Here is a 19,789-nt window from a genome sequence, read left to right on the forward strand (position 1 = left end):
GCATGAACAGGGCTGAACTCACCACGCTCAAAAGCAATACAAATCCAAAATATTTAGCAAAGTTGTATGTCCTTAGATGTCCCCATATTAGGCCAGTAAAATTGCCTTTAATGTAATCAAATAGCTTCCCTCAACATTAAACAAGCAAAATAATATAATGAGGAATTTACCAGGTATTTAAATATTATTGCAAACCTCACTGCTTATTGCAGCCAAGTTTTCTTTTTCAATTATCTTAAAATCAGCCTGCTTTTCCTTCAGTGAGTGTATAAACAAAATCAAATGTTTTCAAATGTAATCCAGCCAAATTAATAGTGCTTTCATATTTATATTTTTTTTAAATATGTATTTATATATCCATAGACATCCTTCGAGATATTTTACACTACCAGTACCTGTGGACTTTAAAACAGTGTGTTGCCTATATAAATTGGCATAGGTTTTAGGAATGTTTGTGTAAAAAATTAGTTAAACCTTGCCATAAGCTTTAACAGCTGACTTAGTCATTATAAAAAGTCCTGTGCTACATGCTGAGAGAGCAGATATAAATACGAAACAGTCTAGATGTCCTCTCCTTTTCAGTCTTTTGTAGAAGACTAAAATGACACCTTCATACAGTTACCTAAAATACTTGACAAGTATTGATTTAAAACACAATATATCAAGTGGTACTGTAAAAAGGATTTCGTGGTCATAAATTTTAATGTCTTCCAATTTTGCACTCTCTCAGTAACTTGTCAATAACAACAGTTCTGTTTAAAATATTTACTTTGTTCCTGCATGGCATTGTGTCTGTTATACAGTTATTTGGATAGGTAGTCTGTGACAAAAATCAACCAAGTGCTATAAATCAAAATTAGATTATATTCTCCCTAAATTGTTCAGTAGTGTTTTAATGATTAAAAGCATTGTTTACTACTATAGATATCTTTATCAAAAGCAAGTCTTTTTACAAAAATGTTTTACACTTTTAAAAATCATATATATGTATTTTTAATTTTCTTATAATTAGAGATTGAATTCAAATATAATTTAAAATATACTCAACATTTTTTTCAAAAAAGTTAAGCTCTGCAGGATTTTTTAATAAATTGTTGTACACACTTCAATTTTGGAATTAATGGTCTAGCTATGGAGAATTTGTTGTATGTCAAATAAAAAACATCATCAGCTTATTAATGATGACATTTTATTAAAATTACTAAAAAACCTCTGAGTGGACTTAAGAAAAAACACGTTAGTTAAAAAAATTATTTGTGTCATTTCTTTCAAAAATTGTTGTTCTTATTGGGGTTTAAATTTTTACCTATATTCAAGGTATTTTAAAAATAGTTTTGATATTGAAATTTCAAACTAATATTTTCATGCCTGTAAAATCATAAACTAAACGTTGTTCAAGAAGAAATAAAATTGAGCTACTTATGGCATTTTAGCAAGGAATGTAACAACACTACAGCACTACTATTTCTTTGCTCATTTAATTACGTAGGGTTTCTTTGTACTCCAGGTTATCGCTCAGACCACTGCAGCCTAATGAAAGTAATCCCAGGGATTTTTGCAATGGCTATTTCATGGCAAATAGGCGCATTCCTGCGCTCAGGCATGAGACTTCTCAGACCCAGTGATGGGCTGATTCCTAAAGTACAGCTGGCTAAATGGCAGTAAGAGCACGGGAGCAGACCCGTTGTGCAGGAAAGCTCCTTGGGTGCTGACACTTCCAACTTGTCCTGGCAAAGTGCAGAATCTCGCTGGCGCAAGAGGCGGCCGCGGCGGCGGGGCTGCGGGACCCTCGGTCTGCAGGGCACTGCTCACTTGCTGGCAGGTTTGCAGGATCAGGCTCGTCCCTCTAACTGGTTTTGTTATCTGGCACCGAGGAGAGTCATTTCTTCCGAAGGAAGCTGGGAGTTACGGTAGCCTCCCTTTATTAATGCACCTTAAAAGCAAACCACAGAAATCCCACCGGTCTGTGAAATTCCCATAGAAGTGAACTAATAACGTCAAACGCTGCACTTTTTAAAGTGTCAAACAAATTAGACATGTATTTGTTTTAAGGTAGCTAAATTCAATCACAGATTGGAAGGGATTATGTGGCTGTCTATTCACGTTTGAAAATCTCTAGTGAAAAAGACAACATCTATTTTTATTTTCTTAACTTATGTTTATACAGGAAAGGATTTTAAAAACTGCTTTATAAAGCCTCAGGACACTGCTAGTGGTTGTTTGCTATACCAGTCACTAACTAAATATTGCAGCCTACCTGCAGCTACCAATAATTGCAGCAACAACAGTTTGTTTAAACAACATTGAGGATTATATAATGCTAAGCCAATAGTGAGAATTTAGGGAATGATCCTTAGGGTACCGGTAACTTTTCAGCCCTACAGATCTCTTGCCATATTCTTCAGATCTCATTTTCTGAACACACTTTAATATAACTTATTTAAGAGTAGCTGGAGCTGTTATTTATGTAGTCAAATCCAGAGATGCATTATACTTAATTGTTATTGACTGCCCAAGACAAACGATTGCATCTGAAATGACTGAGAGAAGATGTATGGATCAAAATGGGGAGGGAGAAGAAAGAATTGTGGGTTCTTTCAAACTATACTGAATGCAAGCATAGCACAAGGTATTCTTACTTTTAAAATAATATCCCAAAAAGCTATCTGCCTGTTTTCGAGTTTTAAAAATAAAATAAACTAAGTAAAATAATTAGTTAGAGAGCAAGAAAGTCTGCAAGGCATATGAGAGCCTCAAGTGGTTGGAACATTTTGCTTGAACATCTGTTTGTCGATGCATGATTCTGGTGTTATTAATCTTCTTTGTAGGTAAGCAGGTGATTCACCCCAACCAAATTGCTGTTGTCCAGGAACAGTTCTCTCCGAGCCCTGAAAAAATAAAGTGGGCACAAGAACTGATTTCTGCTTTTGAAGAACATCAGCGATTAGGCAAGGTAAATATTTTGTTAATATGCCATAGTGGAGCCAAATTTGAATGATATTTAAGATTCTATTAGAAAGGTCAGTGATGGTTCTTTGCTTTTATCTTATGAAGTGCTGTAACTAAGATTATTGCTTGTGAAATCTGTCTCTGGATAGTGCATATTATAAATGTATCACTTCCCAATATATTTAGAAATAGAATGGTTATCTTTTCCTTCCTCCCCATTTTAACTTTAATTCTTTGATTATGCAGCTTTTTGAGTACCTGCAAGCATCTACAGCATCGGAGAATTAAAACTGTTTCTCTATTACGCCACATAAATCACAGTGTTACTGTCAGAGGAAAATATTTGCAACTAAAAGTCAGGTAGTCTGGCAGAGGACTCAGACTGCTTGCACAGCCATCATTTACGGAAAGAAATAAATGCATTAGGAAGCCTTTGGTTTCTAAAAAAAATCTCTGCGTTGGTAGACCTGTTTCACTTTTGGGGGTTTGATCCCTCAAACATGCCCAGTAGTAATTGAATGTACTTTTGAGTGAAACTGCTTGCAGAATGTGGTTCTTAATCATTAAAAATGGGAATGTTTTATGTGCATTTGTACCAATTGCTGGACCTGAATTTTGGATAGAGGAGAAAGCAAATTAACACTAGAATATGATTGTTCCTAATTTAGTGCATCATTGAGTCTCACGTTTCCTGCTCTGTGGGTTTCTGCTATGTAAATATTGCGGTGGTGATGCACAATCTGTCTCCACTTTGTGCCAGTAATACTTAAATTAGGGGTCGCCTGAAGGAAGATTTTATGCTAGTTGCGGCATTGTCAGTTAATTATCTTAAAGGTTATTTGCTATAATCCAGTTTGCCTCTTTTTGAAAGAAAAAAAAGTTGCAGCCAAACATGTTTATCTTAGTCTTAGCCAAGCCTGGGCTAGTTAAAAAGGAAAGTCCCAGTCTCAGAATGGGTAGTGCAGATGAGTGGGAATGGTTCACACATGCTTGTGTGGCATTCAAGTAGGAGACAAATCCCTCTGGTCGAGAAGTTCATCTATAAGGCTGTGCATAGGGTCTCATTTCACTGGTGCCATATAAATGTTTTCTGCACATTTTCCCACTTTCTAGTGGGTTATAAAAAATTGGGATATCTGGCTTCTGTGTTCCCCTGCATTTCTGATGTTATGGCTGTCGTGCATTAAAAATGCTGCAAAGGTCAAAACAGAAATTGGGCTTTCTTCTTGGAGTTAAAGTGTGACAAGGTATTTGCTATTGCTCTGCCTTTCTCCTTGCTGGGTTATTGCATGCCCTTTGTGGTACCTGGCTGTTTCCAATAGAGCCATGACTATGCTCTTTGGGTGCTGCCCAGAGCAGTGGTTTCAGGGTCCCTATTAGGATGCTGTGTGCCTGGATCTCTTTGTTCTCTCCACCTCAATTTTGAAATGTAGCTCTCTTCGTGCAAACAATATAGAGATAAAAAAAATATGTGACTGGTTTCGCCCATTATTCCGATTTACAAGGTTTGGCTTCCTTACAAAAGGCATCATTACAAACATAGTGCTGGTGCAAATGTGTAGGCAGGTACATGCAGCAAGAAAATAGTCAAACTACTTACTCAGCCAAATATTTTTTATGATGTGCTTAATTCTATTCATTCAGCTGAATTTAGTGTCAGAAACTCATCTAAGGAACACCTCTGTCATATGAACAGTCGACTAGGAGACTGGACCAAATTTAGCTCTAGTCCCAGTATCACACAATCACTAAGCCAAACATGTTAAATATTGAATAATTTAATGTTAGGCACGCATTAGTCTTTAAATTTATTTTTAAACTGCTATTTTACTGACATAATGCTGAGGTTTTTTGTTTATATCAGCCCTTCAGAGAGGGTCGATTTGGGTTTGGGGAATTTTTTTTCTCTTCATTAATGCTTTTAAAATATGTTATAAGCTTCTGTAATCAGCTGCAAGAGCAAAATTGCTGAGGATTTGTGGTGCAGGTTATTTTTTTAACCAACCAGGTTGCATGCTTCATATATTTTTGCATGTGGCCGTCTATCAATAAAAAAGGGCTGGCAGGTTAATATGTGAACTTCTGGATCTCATAGCACTGTCGTATTATTGGATTTTATAACAAAATTGGAAAAATAGTTTTCCATGTAATGCTGGAAACTAATTAACTGAGTTTCTAATTTGCTGTTATGACTGTGTCAGTGAGAAGGGCTTGGACGGTCTGATTACTTAATTTTTTTTCCAAAGCAAACATATCTCACTGAGGGATCCTCTCTCTCCACATCCTAACGACATGCTAAAATGTGAGTAATAACTCTTCCCCTACCACCTCCTGGCAAATGCTCCACACAGCGGTTTCAGTAATCCTCGTGTCCTAATGAAACACCTCTTCTGTTTTCCTTTCCCTTTTATTATATTAAAGTGTTCATGTCAGTAGGACTAAAAATATAGCTGTGGTTAATATGGTTGAGACTTGCATGGTTTTACCATGTTATTAATCAAAGTTGAAAGCCTGGAAAAAATAAATGTGAGGGATTTGTGCAGCTGTTTGTGTGGTAGATAAGTTACTGGTCTGCAGTCTCTGGGATCATAGTTTGCTATTAATTTGATTTAAAGTTTGATGCCCTTAGTTAGCAATATTTTACATTAAAATACAGTAATAAGTTTTTACAATCTATTCTGATTTGAGACCTACAATCACCATAATAATCTTCTTTTGAAAGAAAGCTGAACCAGGCTACTTCATCCTGGATGCTGAAAAGCTTTGACATAGTAGCCCCCAAATGTGAGTACTGAGGTCAGGAAAAATTAGGATCTCAGATGAGCACTGTGGAATTAGAGATGCTGTGGGAGTGTCCAAACAGAAGGAAATTAGAGCGCTAACCAGCTAGCTAGAATTATTTGGGCTTGCCTTATGGAGATAGTTCTGTTTGAGGGGTTACTTTGGTTTGGTTTCTAGGTTGTTTTGCTTGTGGAGCTGTTTTTTACATTTCTAATCCAACTTAAAAATGGCATGTCCAGGAAATAAATTGTAATGTTGTATTTTGGACAAGTAGAAACAAATGTTGAAAAAGTACATTTTGTATTTTATTCAACTATTTATTAAGTGTTCTCTTTTGTCTAAAACTTTGAGATCTAAAATTGAAAAGTGCTTAAAAAGAAAAGTGTTATTTCCAGGTAATTTCAATATTTTTCCAGTAGAACTGCACTACTAGGGGATATGATTTTCAAAATTAAAATATTCATCCTAAGGAAAGCAAGTATAGTTGTCGAAAAGTCTAAATATAAGATAGATGTCAGTGTGCTCAAAAATAAAATTAAAAAAAAGAAGGGTGATAATCATAATTCCAGTAGTCTAAAGGACAGTTTCTGTTAAAAATTTTGAAAGTATTTGTACTACATTAAACAGGGAAGTGATCTTATAAATACAGATAAACTGAATCTAAGGGAGTAGAGTTAGTGGGAGAAGTTATTAGCCTATTTTAAGAAAAATATCTGATTTCTAGCAATGAAGACATAATAGTCTTTACTATTTAGGTAACTCCTGAGTTTACATTACCAGTACACTGGATACAGGATGTATCTCTTCTATAAGTAGTAAGTGTTTATATATGACAAAAGTCATATAAAAAATAAAAAGTCATATAAAAAATATGACAAAAGTCATATAAAAAATAAAAAGTCATAAAAAAATGCATTGAAGATGCATTTTTAAGCCATTAAGTGTGTAAATACATCAGGCACAATATCATTATTGAAATTGAATCTCCCCAAATTGCCTTACTTTTAAATGAAATTCAAATATAAGGAAAAGGAGAAGATAAAGTAAAACGCTGATTACACCTTTATCTCACATACTAATTTACAAAAGCTTTCAAAGCACCCACATATTAAACTAGGGAATAACTGAATGCTGCTAAGGTCGCTTGTCAGGTAAGGATTATTTAGAGTTAAGGTAAGTATATCACAAATCCAAGTTGTAATATGGGTTGAATATTTAAATCCCATAGAGCAAATCAAAATAAATATTTGTATCTGCCACATACAAATGCACAGAGTGGTTCTAAGAAGACCTTTAGCATATGTTTCTTGCATTATATTCTGTGCCATTGTATATCATGTTCCCAGCAGCTGAGGAATAATATATATGAACTCCAGTGATTTGGCAAACTATACAGTTTCATTTACGGCCCTTTCCAGGATTATGAAAAATCTTAGGAATGCATTTATTTACACAGCATCAACCCAACAAAGGAATGGAAATTTCCAGCAGTGGCTCTCTTATAATGCTCTTTGTTTAGGAAAAGCTACCCCAAGCCACTGTATCTTAGAGACGATGCGCCCTCGTTCTTCGGCCAGCTCCAGCTCCCACCGCCTTACAGGGAGGTCTGCCCCGACTTTCTTCCCTCTCCTGGCTGTGCCATGGACCCCGGGAGGGCTCCCCATCCGAGTGGGATCCACCCTTTCTCAAACCAGCCCGTGGTTGCCAGGAAAGTGGGACCATGTCCAAGGGATGCCTCTTGGAAGGGATGCACGGGATCATCCCTCTGGCATGGGGCTGTATCAAACCCCATCAATCCACAGGGATTGTATTGCACCTTGCAGGGCATTATATCTCAGCTTTCCGTAGAGCTGGGAGTGAGGGAGCAGCCCAGGCCCCCACTTCCCTTGCCCAGGACAGATTGCTGAGTTTTGAGGTGCCACCAACCAAGCTGGATGCCATCCCAGGGCGGCAGTGGCAGCACAGGATACCTCTGTGTGTGCAGGGCTGCAGCGCTGTCAGCCCTCCCTCTGAGTGCTCAGGGCACGTGCTGTCCTTTATGTTAATTAGACAATGTGTATTCCTTTCTCTGCAGAGTGGGGGATTCAGGAATTTTGTGATAAATTGCCACCTTTAAGGAGCACCAGCCTTAAGAAGTCTAGGCTCAGGTGCATCTCTATGCAAAGATGAAGAGTGCTAGTGGGATTTAAACATGGGCCATGGTTATGTTGTTTGTCTTTTTAAAAAGTGGCCAAATGAAATTTTAATCTCAAAACTGAGATCTAGAGAGCTCATATTAGTACTCAAAATTTCCCTATACAATTTTAGTATTTGAAAAATGCTTTATAAATGTGTTTTGTGTCATGGTTGAAGGCTTTTCTCTTAGAAAGATCCATCTGGGGTGGATTTTGAACTTCTACAATAGAGCAGAAGGGGCTGTATTAGCTAATTGCTTGTGCTATACTGGTTCCTACATTGGTGCAATCAGTCCTGAGGGAGTTATGCCAGGTGGGGAGAAAAGGAGACAGATTTTACTACACAGGGCTGCAAAAGCTTCTAAGCAGGGCACAAACTCATACAAAAACATTTTCTTGCCAGCTTCCGCCCTTTCCACTCCCCAGCAGGCATTCAGGGGCTCTTAATCTGTTTTCCTCCACTCTTTAAAGACCTGTGTCCAAAACACAGAGGGAGAAGGACTCGGATGGCACATTGCTATTTCCCGCGGGGAGAAGTTTTGCCATGAGCCCGGAGCAGGATGGATCTGTGTGCCTCCATGGCTTTTCCAGCCGGAGGTAGCCCCTGGAGGGGGCAGCTGCTCCTGTCCCAGGGGACACAGGCCCTGCAGAGGATGGCAGCTCTGGGCTCCTCCTCAGCAAGGTACGACTCCTCCATCCTTGTCAGCTCCAGGAAGTAAACGCAGGGTGAGTTGCTTTTGGAAGGGCCATGCTGTGTCGGCACATTCCCAGTGCAGGCACTGTTTTGCTATGAGCATGGAATGGGAAGACACCCAACACTGCAGACACCTGCCCACCATCGTGCCAAAACCTGCTCTGCACCAAGCAACACACCAAGGCAGCTACCACCTCCAAAATCCCTGTTTAAAAAGCATTAACGAGTGCTCATGAGCCTCGTTTCAATTTCCAAAGCAGACTCTAACTAGAGAGGTAATGTTCTGACCAGATGGCTCTTTTTAAGCCTTACTGAGGGAATTCAGAAGCCTGTGTGGCCAAAATATTGTTTCAGTTAATTTAAGTAGCAGCAGTCTTGCTGCCTTTTCACTCTTCTCTGTGCTAGCCAGCTTTTTCAGGGATCTGGAGTGGCTCTGTGCAAAAGCTCTGTTGGTTGAAATAGAGAATCACAGTAAAAAATGTCTGTTCAATCCTATTCAGAAAATGAACCTGAAATTAGAAAAAACACAGAATACAAAAATATGGGCAATTCCATTCTTGCTGGCAGAACAAGCCTCACTATTATTATTTTTCTCAACTCCATTGTATTTTACAGTTACCTCTCTCTTCTGTATCAAATGCTGTCTGTGTGCCCTGTAGTCATTTACTTTCAGACTGAATTTTCTAGTTTATATTTAACAAATTGCTTCCATGACTATAAACCTCAAGTTAATTCCAAATTACTAAATGAAGGGCATCTGAGGATCCTAAACTCTTAATATCAGTTACTTTTCACTATTCCATATAATAACCATGATGCTCACTAGGGAGAAAAAATGCATGGTTGGATAGGCTGTTTGTCCAGGAAGCTGCTTTTGTGCTATAAAATAAAGATTTGCTTGGCAACAGCAAGTGTGCTCTCTAGGATTCTTCCGTTCCCAATACTTTATAAGACAGAGAATGAAAACCAGTGGAGAATATTCCCGATTTCTAGAACTTTCCTCTGCTTCTTTAGTTTTATTCCTTCCTGCTCTAGAGGAGCACACAGGAAGACAGCAACCACAATAAGAAGATAACTAAAGAAAATGCAAAGACAGCAATAAAAATCCCTCCTATCTGCCTTTCATTTTGGGGATCTTAAATAGATTTTTTTTCTCAGGCAGAGGGAGACACTTTGAGGAGTTTTTGGTGCTGGACCAAGAAGCATCCCCAGGCCCACCCCAGCTGAAAGGGCTATCCCTGGTGGTTCAGGGAGCTTGGGGGACTGTAAGATGGAAAAACAGCTTGTCTGGCTCACACAGCAGGGCAAAACCCTCATATATGGGCTGGAAACAGTACTGCCAGGTGGAGAAGAAATGAAGGACCTTGTAGGTCCTTGTTCTTCATCTTTCCTGCCCCACTGTGGACTTGAAGGATCACAAAGTCCTTTCTACCTGTTGAGCTTTAGAAAGGGTTTCTTCTGTCAGAGTCCTTGCACTGCTGCTCAGGAGTTATTTGAGGGAAAAATCAATCTCTGTTTCATGTGGTTGTTGCTCTTTCTTTCTTGACCTTTTGTGTCCTTCCATCTGCTCCTAGAGGCAGAAGCCTATCTCAAACAAACAGGCCTGCTTCTGGCTTTACAAACTGATTTATCCTCTGAACTCACTGACTACTTCTACTCCAGTGGAAGATTACACTGGCAAAAAGAAACAAAAGGTAGTGATTTCTAATGTTTTCTACATATCAGCAAAAAGGCTAAAGAAACTTAACGGTGATGATACTTTGCAGAATTCCCTCCTTGTGGTCACTTCAACAGATCAGAGACCCACTGAGCATCTCCTCTTGCCAAGATATCTTTGACAAACCTTTTCAGGGGTCACTTCTTTTCCCCAAAGATTTTGTGTACAAGAGTCTTTCCACCATAATATTGTTACAGAAAAGGGGTGAATGTGAAAAGGTCCAGAGGAGAAGCTATGGAAATATGTGGCCCAAAAAGCTTTGTCCATACAGCTCACTGCCTGTGAAGTCTTCAGTTTGTCGTATGCGACTGCACTGGTTATTTGGGCATTTCTTACCTACTGCAAAGACACTTAAACATAGCCAGAGTTATGTGTGGGCCTGCTCTGAAGGCAGGACAGGCCTGAGCAGAGAAGAGAGAGAGGCAATATCTTGTTACAGTCTGGAACATACTCTCAGCTGACCCAGATTTCACTGAACACCTCCTAGCAGCTCACTAACCTTTAGAAGTTCATTATGAGAAGGTAGAATCATGACCCAGCTCTTTATGACAGCTCTTTGGCTACAACTTGCAGAAGAAAAACAAAATTAATTAAACCTGCATTCAGCACCATCACAGCTGTTAGCTCTTCCCCAAAAATATGGTCTCAACCTTCTGTTTCAAGAGAAATAATTCCTTTGTACTGAGGATAATCACTCCTCCCCCAGGCACAGACCCAACGCCATTTGCTGTGACCAGCCTCCTCTTCCCCTTTGTTCATTACCTGTAAGCAAATCCAAGCGTTCTTTTTAAGCCCCAAAGCAAAGACTTCCAAATTTCCTCTGCAGGGAGTCACTTAAACAACGTGTGTTTTCATTAATCCTAGGGGAATTGTCTTCATGAATGCCATGCTTTTTAGGCGGAGCCTTTGCCATCCACCTGCTCCCTTCCCTCCTCAGAAGACCAAATCTGCCCTGCTTGCAGAACTCTTATTGCCTTATAACAGCTAATATTATACAGGATTAGAGGCAATGTTCTCAGACCCAAGCAGATCTTAGTGCATTTATTCCCTGTATTTTTGGTGTCTCCAGAAAGTCATAACTACAGAAGTGGGTTTCAGAAGTGGGCAAGACCCTGGATTACTATGGAAAGAACTCGTGTTTCTCAGATAACTGTGGATCAAAGATTTCTTGTGTCTGTGGACTTGAGACTGCTTGTCTATATGGGTCAGGAGGTACACAAGGTTTGCCCTGGCCAGCTGGCATCACCCCTCCTGCTCGTTTCCATTTAGCCTGGCATCTGCCTGCGAGTGCCGACACAGGTCACGGGGGTTGGAAGGGGACTTACATAATTACTTATTTACACAAAGGCTGTATTCACACCAGCCTCTGGCCCGTGATACCAGAGCAGTGTGGGAGCTCTGTTTGACTCACGACATCTCCTAATGATGAAGGGGGTGGAGGAGAGAAAGGTGGCTGCTTGTTGGTTCCCTTATGCCCATTTCCCCCATGTCCTAGGTGCACATCCCCTCCAAAGACAACCCAGTAGGCCAAGGGGATAACTACACACTCTGCAGGGATTTGGTTTGCAAAGGAAAGTATTGCAAAACTGTTTAAAAAAGTAGTTGGAAAAAACTCCGTGCCCCAGCCCCCAGTGGGGCACTGTTTCTAACTGTGTGACAGCAGAGTACTGTCCGAGGACCTCCCTACGCTTGTGAGACTGTCATACAGTCAGTAGTCCCCTGAGTAGTGGAAGAGGGGTTTTGGGCAATTTCATAAGCATTACCTAATTTTAATTATTTAGACCTATTTTAGACCCATGCTTAATTCAAAATTCAGCAACAGGTGATTTCTTGTCCATATTGCTGTTTCCTGGCACATTATTTTGTGTTGCTTTTCCTTTTTTTCCACTGGCCTAACTACTCAGCGTGTCCCCCATGCCAAAGCCTTACCTACTCCCAGGACCCCCTAGCACCTTCATCTGATGATGATGGTGATCACCCCCTGCAATCTAAGTACCCTGACTAGATTCCCAGACTAAGCTGCCTTTGAAAAAGTCAGCTGTTTCTACACAGTGACCTAGCACAGCCCATGAATGGACACACACAACAAATTAACCTAGCACTATTAGTGATATTCTTTCATCTGACGGAGGACAATTGGGATTTTCTTTCAGCTGTGGACAAGCCACACTCTTAATGTAACCTATATAAGTATCTTTGAGAAAATGCTAGCAACTATCACACGGGAGTTAAAGTTTTTGGCTACATGTGTGATGAGATCAAATCGAAAGTTTATCAGTGGTTCCAAAAAGAGAGCACAGAGATGTCAAAACCGATGCTTGTGCTTGGAGTCCCACCTGCCAACAGACAGGGAGCCAGCAGAATTTTTGGAATTTACAGGAGTTATTTGGTACTTCAAAATCTTATTTTCATATGTACTTTTACATACAATCTTCATATTCAGTACCAATGCAGGTGATTAATAGATTACAGCGGTCTAGGAACTGAGGGTCTGCAGTAACCCTCTTAGTGAGCTCATTGCAGTCATTGGGATGGATGTGGTTAGAGGCACAGGTAACCACAGATAGAGCAAATGCTGAGGAAAAAGCTGTGAGCATTGGCAGGTGCAGGAGTGCATCTAATTCTTCTGTATTGCCAACCAAAGGGGACTAGCTTTTCTGATCACTGTCCCACATGTCCCAGAACAATTATTGTTTGACTGTAATTAACTCAAGTACTCCAATACACAACTCAGAGATAATTGTGTCACATTACTAAGAGATGCCTTAAATGTTCTGTATCGTGATCCTTTTACCCTGCTTATTTCTTTCCTTAATCCAGCAGTACATAAAGAAATAAAATATGGTGAGAGTAAAACCCTGTGTAACATTGTGTATCATATAAAAAGGTTTCGGTACAGATGAAGAAGTATAAAAGTTTACATTCCCTGATCTTATGGAAAAGCATAAAGGTACCTCACTTGTCATCCTGCCATCCCCTGTGTAGTCAAAGTCAACACAGTTCCATATTTAACACAATTCCATTACACCCATGGCAAACACTAGCACCTATATCATTGCTTCCCCTCTCCTGGTTCCACCAGAGAATACTGATATGCAGACAACACTGAAATAATGGACCCTGTCCATTTAACTTCTGGAAAGGTAAAAATCTTCTTGTCATTAAAAAACAGTATTATTCTGGTTATGAAATGCTCTTACAGATTTACCAAGCTCTTAACTACTCCCAAAAGTTTCACAAAGTAAACATTCCCAAATACAGGAGAGACACACACAAAAAGAGGAGGTCTTCATGTTCTAGGAAATACTGCATTAATGTGTTTGTCTATTGCCATGGCAAATGACAGACCAATGCTGAGACTCTTTCTATGACTTGCTACATGTCATTTCTTGTAGATAAAGGAAATCTTTAAGAATGCCATATAGATAACAAGATGACATGTAGATAACAAGAGCCATCTTCTAGATTCATGGCAGCATGCGGCCAGGGTTGTATTCTAAGTTATCAAAAAAGCACCCTCAATTACATGTTGAACTTTGCTAGGTCTGAGCTGTGCTAGAGTGGCTGCATTTATCTAGGAGGAAGTTCATATGATACAAGCATGAAATCTGCCAGACTTGTGTCTCTCTTCAGTGTCTCCACAACCACCTGGAAATTTGTTGCATTTGTTATTGTTATTGCACAACTGATTCGCCCTTCTTTATCACGAGCCTATATCTTCATGTCTTGACCTGTGAAAATGACTGTTCTTTGTCAGCTGTGCCTTATAGCTTCTCTTGCCTGTAGGCTGGATCCTTGCATCACTTGGAGATGACCACTGTCAATTTCCATTTTTCCAAGATTATCATCTACCATTACCTCTGAGGGGAAAGAAAAATAAAACCACTAACAGCTGTCCATAATTTTAATTCACTTGCAGCTGCCTTCTATATTTGCCAAATCATCTTTTTCCCATCCTCACAGCACTTTAGGATATACTGACATTTGAAGTAGAGCTGTTAAGACCTTACTCAGCCTGGCCTGCATCTTGCATAAATTTCTGTTATTTTTCAAAAATGTTACTACTGTCCTAATAGAGCATTAAATGTCACTGTGAATAATACTTCATGCCAGAAGGAAAAACCTTGAGTCTTTCCTTGCTTGTCACTCAGTTGGGAAGGGTCTTTAGATAGTCTGAATGATGAGCCAAACAGGGAATGCTGCCCATTCACTTTCTTCCTTGATTCCGCCTCGGTAGTCTGCCCTGCCGGAGCTGTAGAGCCATCAGGCTGAGGGAGCACAGACATTTTGTATTTACAAACTCTTCTGCTGTGTTGTGCTGCCTTCACAGCAGTGCAGTGTGCACAGCCAAAGTGCTCTTACAGCTCCCATACACTGCAGACCAAAGTCACACGTTTCTCAGAGGGCTTTGCCTTCAGCACGTTCTCTGTGGGCTGCGTGGAGGATGGCACTGAATAGGCACAGCAGAATCTGTGCTCTGTCACTTCAAACAGGGGCAGAGTCTTTGGCCCACAAATCTGCCCATTCCTCAGTAGGGCTGCACTTCCAGACTGCTGTCTGGTGAGTGCCATAGTTGTCCTCCATTCCCCCACTTCTCATGCCAGCTGAGTTATTTGCATCCAGGTATTGTCACCCAGAAGCTGTGCCCATCACCTGCTGCTCTGCCTCCTGCATGTTCCTCCTCTCCACTTCTCCATCAGCCTTTACCTGGAGGGCCTGTCTCTTCCCAAGGCAGGTCTGACACATTTGATTAGCCTGAAGGCAGAGTCCCTTACAGGTTTCTGCAAAGGCTCCTTCTGAATGATTTATATGGTTGCATGGTGAGCAAGAACCACTAAATGCGATGGATGCAAATCCCAGCCTTGCTTTACCCACCTGCCATTGTTCCTGTTCATGCTGCAAGCTTCCTTAAGAACAGGCCCTTGGTCCCACAGTAGAACTACTGGAAATCTAAGTACAGACTGGAAGTGTGAGATTGTTGAGAAAATTAGCCAAAAACAAAATTTAGATCTATGGCTAAATTAATCCCCAGATTAATGCTATCAAAGCAAATGGTGTTTATAGAAAGTCTTGTTTTCTTTATATTCATGTGAGAGAAAATCAAAAGAATGCTAGAGGCAAATTTCGTCTAGCAGAATTGGAAAAGAGAGCATGGGGACAAAGCTGTAATTACTGGTATTTCCTATCTGTTGAAACCTGTGGGTGCAAAGAGAGTCAGTGAATAGGGTATATTCAATGGCATTAAAATTAGTTTCTTTTTCTGGACTTTAGCTCAACACTGCAAATTAGCAGGGAGAAAATAAGCCTCAGAGTGAACAGGCAGAGAAGCCAACTTCATGTTACCCTTTGCTGTTAGGGAAAAAAAAGGCATTTTTTTTCCTTCAAGAATTCAAATTCCTAGCAACCCAAAGTACAGCTGCACATTGACAAGCAGGAAATGTACTGTGTTTCTCACGTGGTTCAGTGTTTGTGTGTCCATGTCCACATCATTATCCTGTTTTCCTTTTAAACATATTACTTTAATGAAGAGAGGACAAGCATGCTGTTTAATTAACTCTTGCTTCATAAAGAAGACATTCTGGCCCAGATTCATCATGGTACAGCTTAGGTACCTGCAGGGGTATCTGACTTTAGGTCATTCTGTATCCTGTCGGTGGAAGGGTTGAGACCCTCCCAGCCGTGGTTTGGACCACCAGAGATCAGAACTGACAATGCTAGGCACCCATCTCTTTCTGCAAACCATTGCAGGTACTTTAGGATAGCTGTACTCCTAAGTCAGCCTTTCACAGAGCTAGGAAGGATGATTTGAGGCTTCAACATATTTCTACTTATGACTGTCATCCCACATGCAAATTTCTTCTGTAAGCTATAGCTGTTACTGAAGACAAGTAAACAATGTTTTTCTTACAGTTAAAAAAAAATGCACCTTACAGTTGGTGATCACTGCATAGACCTGAATTATTCCAAGTAAGTCCTATGTCATAAAATGTTTACTTAGTTCCTATTCTTTTTCACAACAGTTAATAAATTGAATAGTTTGAGACTGCATTTTCTTTCAAGTTTTAAAAGAATAACTGAAAATTACAGAGATGTAGCTATAATTAGAAGCGGTATATTGTTATTATTATTATTATTATTATTAATAATAATAATAATAATAATAATAATAATAATAATAATAATAATGATGTTGGGGTACAGTAGGATTGATTGTTTGCTTAGTACACAAAAAGCACCAACCTTTGAGTATCTGTCAGTACCATTCTCCAAATTTACCTGAAATATTGTAAATTATAGCAGGAAAACTCTATTTTGAATAAAGTAATAATTTTTACTGTTATGTTTTCAATGGCTTTAATGCAGCCTGCTTTTACATGCAATAATATTGATTTGTGTTAGATTGCTGTTTAGGGTGGATTTTTGTCTTAATTATTCCAGAATATGATTTAGTATTTAATTAATACTGCTTCAGTTTAGCTAGATATGCCACTGGAGCCACACATTACCTAAGACTTTTGTAAATGAGTTATATTTTCACTTTACTTGCTGAAGTCATCTACTTAATAATTATCAAGCCTCAAATGAAAACCAGAAAAAGGTTTGTTCTCCTGTGCATTTCTCTCGTGCACAGACACACGTGCTGCTGTGGACTGTACCTTGCTCTTGGTTAGCCTTGCTCACTGTCAAACCCAAGGCCAGCCTGTGATCCCATATCACTGCAGCAGGACACTAAAAGGGTGTGCAGCTCTTCTCAGAGCCACCCTATGCACTGCTGGGGCTCAGTTCTGAGTTCTTCAGGGAAGGGATTGCACCTTTGTACTTGGATTTTTGGGTTTGTTTTGGGGTTTTTTTAATGTTTCAAACTACTGATACAATTACAAAGATTTTTTTTTTTTGTCTGTTGAACTTCAGCATGTCTTAATGCAGTGTTTCATCTCCCAAATCCTACCTCAGAGACACATGGGTACTAAAGTATCTAAGGGAACAAGTCAGGTTTGGCACTATTTAAAGCATATGTCTTCTGTTTAAGATTTAACTATGATTCATAGTTAATTGTTTTAAACTTGTCACTATGGTACCAACAAAAAATCCTTAGAAATACAAAGTGACTTTTGAAACCTATCCTGACTCTCAGATTGCCACCACTGTGGCACACAGAGTAGTTCTGCATCCATTTGGGGCAATTCCCCAAATGTGGCTCTCAGATGGGCTTGGCTCCAGAGGAGATTTGGGCAATATTATCGTGCCACCCACTGCAGATTGCCACCACTGTGGCACACAGAGTAGTTCTGCATCCATTTGGGGCAATTCCCCAAATGTGGCGCTCAGGTGGGCTTGGCTCCAGAGGAGCCTTGGCTCCAGAGGAGATTCGGGCAATATTATCGTGCCACCCACTCGGTTATTCCAGCTTTCATCCCAGTCCCTGGCTCTCAGCACAGGCCCAGCCTATCTTTAGCACTGGAGACCTCATGGAGAGGTGCAGCAGCAGCACAACCTCAGCAAACACCCAAGTCAAGAGAGCTTCCCTCCACCCCCACAAACACCCACTGCTGTTTGCTGACAAAGGAAACTTCTGGCTTTGCCCTCTGTCTGCAGGCAGTTTTCCACTGGGCCTGTGGCGCAGCCCTGGATGGATGCTGGATGCTGGTGCTGGAGGTGGGGAGCAGAGCTGCCCCCAGGTGTGGTGTCTGCCAGCCCCTGTCTGGCACACACGGCTCACTGCTCTTGGGCCTCAGTGTTTGCCAGCTAGAGAGGCTGAAACAGGCCAGCTGCACCCTGGGCTTCTCTTTTCTCTCTCTTTTTGCCTCCTCTTTGGAGAGTTTGTTGCCCTTCACATTTCTGTAAATGTGCTTGCCCTATCTCGATGAATTTGTCTCCTAAAACTTGTTCAGGATTGCTGAGGGAGATTATGTTTCTTGGCAAACAGATGTGTTTGTAAAGAATGAGACAGGCCAACTAACTACAATTTCCAAAGGTGTCTCAGGAAGTTCATATTCTCTCTTTTCCAGGGAGCGTTTACTTTCCGCGGGAGCATGATCGACATGCCATTACTGAAGCAGGCACAGAACATTGTTACACTTGCCACAGCCATCAAGAAAAAATGAGCTGGTAAATGAAGCTCTCGCCATGGGGCCCCAGTAGCTGTTTTAAAAGATGACTATAATACGGCTTAAATAGAAATTCATTTCCATTTGCAGATCTGTCATAGTTTGCTTGATGGAATTGCTAATTACTAAGACTATTCCCTACTCAAACCACTGCTCACTCCTGCATGGCCCATGTTCTGCTCATAGCCTGCAATGAAGTTACATCATCAAATCTGTGACATCACAGTAATTACTGCAAATGTGGGAGTACGACTTCACTAAAGGAGAAAGGCAAAACATGAGCCCTGAGCTCTCTTAAAAGAGCAGATGGAAACTAATTCAATTGTTTCTATTTCTTTCTGTGCTTCTTCCTGCTCTGATGCTGAACTCCTGGCAGAAAGGAGAAAGCCTCGAATAATTATGCACCCGTTGAAATAACTGCAATGAAAATCTTTACTCTGTGTGAGCTTTGCTTTCCTGCCACACCGCCCTTCTGTAAATGTGCAAAAGCCATTAAAAATAATGCTCCAACAATGCAGGACTCTTGACTTTCTTCTCTTTTTTTTTTAAGCAGTCTCTATTCAGAGAGTTTCCTCCTGGAAGCGTCCAGCCCGGGAAGGGTTGGACGGCAATAAACTTGTAGTTTTTGGAGACACAATGCAGCAGAACTTGTGCATATGGTCTCGAGTCAGATTTACATCACATTAGGGATACGGCTACAGATCATGTGGGCTGTGTGGTTAACGGGCTTAGTAAAGCTGTTTTGAAGAGGTTAACCCAGCTTGTAGTAAGGGTAAATAAACATAACAACCAGGCATTGTCCTCTATTCAGCATGTACTCTTATATGGAGGGCTAAAGGGTATTGAAGCTGCAGAGGATCAACTTGTGGTTGCCAGAGGACTCCAATGAAGTTTGAAACACCAACAATCAGAGATTTTGTTTCTGTTCCTCATTAAATCATGAGCTTTTGTGCTCAGACTATGAACGACTGTTCTTTAAGAAATTAACAGAATGGGAAGTTTTAAACTATGCACCAACCTTTTCATGACCTACACAGCAGCAATGCTGCTGCACTTAGACAAACACCGCGGGGAAGGCTGTTCTGTTTATTTAAAATTGTAAATAGAAAACAGTTGTTTTTTAGTTTCATTTCTCACCGCCTCCATGGCCATTTCACGTATGGAGCCACAGTGCCTTATTCCTCCTGTTTCCCAGATTAGCGTGTTTCCCCTCCGTCTCCGAGCAGCGATTTCACTTATTTTGGGTTATTTTTGGTTTAATTAAGGGGAGAGGAAAAAGGGGGAGGAAGAACCCCACCATCCGGCCCGCGAGGAATCAGCGGGACAAGGGAGCGCGGGGGCGGCGGGAGCGCCTCTCCGCGGCTCC

General features: G+C 40.4%; 1 protein-coding gene across 2 annotated transcripts in view; it reads left to right on the top strand.

Moving 5' to 3' along the window:
- CLYBL (citramalyl-CoA lyase) overlaps positions 1 to 18,936 on the top strand; it is a 167,102-nt gene extending 148,166 nt beyond the window's left edge. The window contains exons 7-9 of one of the 2 annotated variants that reach the window (XM_041423415.1): positions 2,829 to 2,953; positions 18,325 to 18,424; positions 18,514 to 18,936. In XM_041423415.1, coding sequence (XP_041279349.1) covers positions 2,829 to 2,953; positions 18,325 to 18,420 — 221 coding nt within the window. In that variant the 3' untranslated portion in view covers positions 18,421 to 18,424; positions 18,514 to 18,936. The remainder of the gene's footprint in view (positions 1 to 2,828; positions 2,954 to 18,324; positions 18,425 to 18,513) is intronic. The other variant, XM_041423416.1, reaches the window with a different exon arrangement.
- The last annotated feature ends 853 nt before the right edge of the window (positions 18,937 to 19,789 follow it).

The sequence above is a fragment of the Onychostruthus taczanowskii genome, unplaced genomic scaffold (assembly GCF_017590055.1).
Source record: "Onychostruthus taczanowskii isolate IOZ18803 unplaced genomic scaffold, ASM1759005v1 scaffold77, whole genome shotgun sequence".
Taxonomy (NCBI): Eukaryota; Metazoa; Chordata; class Aves; order Passeriformes; family Passeridae; genus Onychostruthus; species Onychostruthus taczanowskii.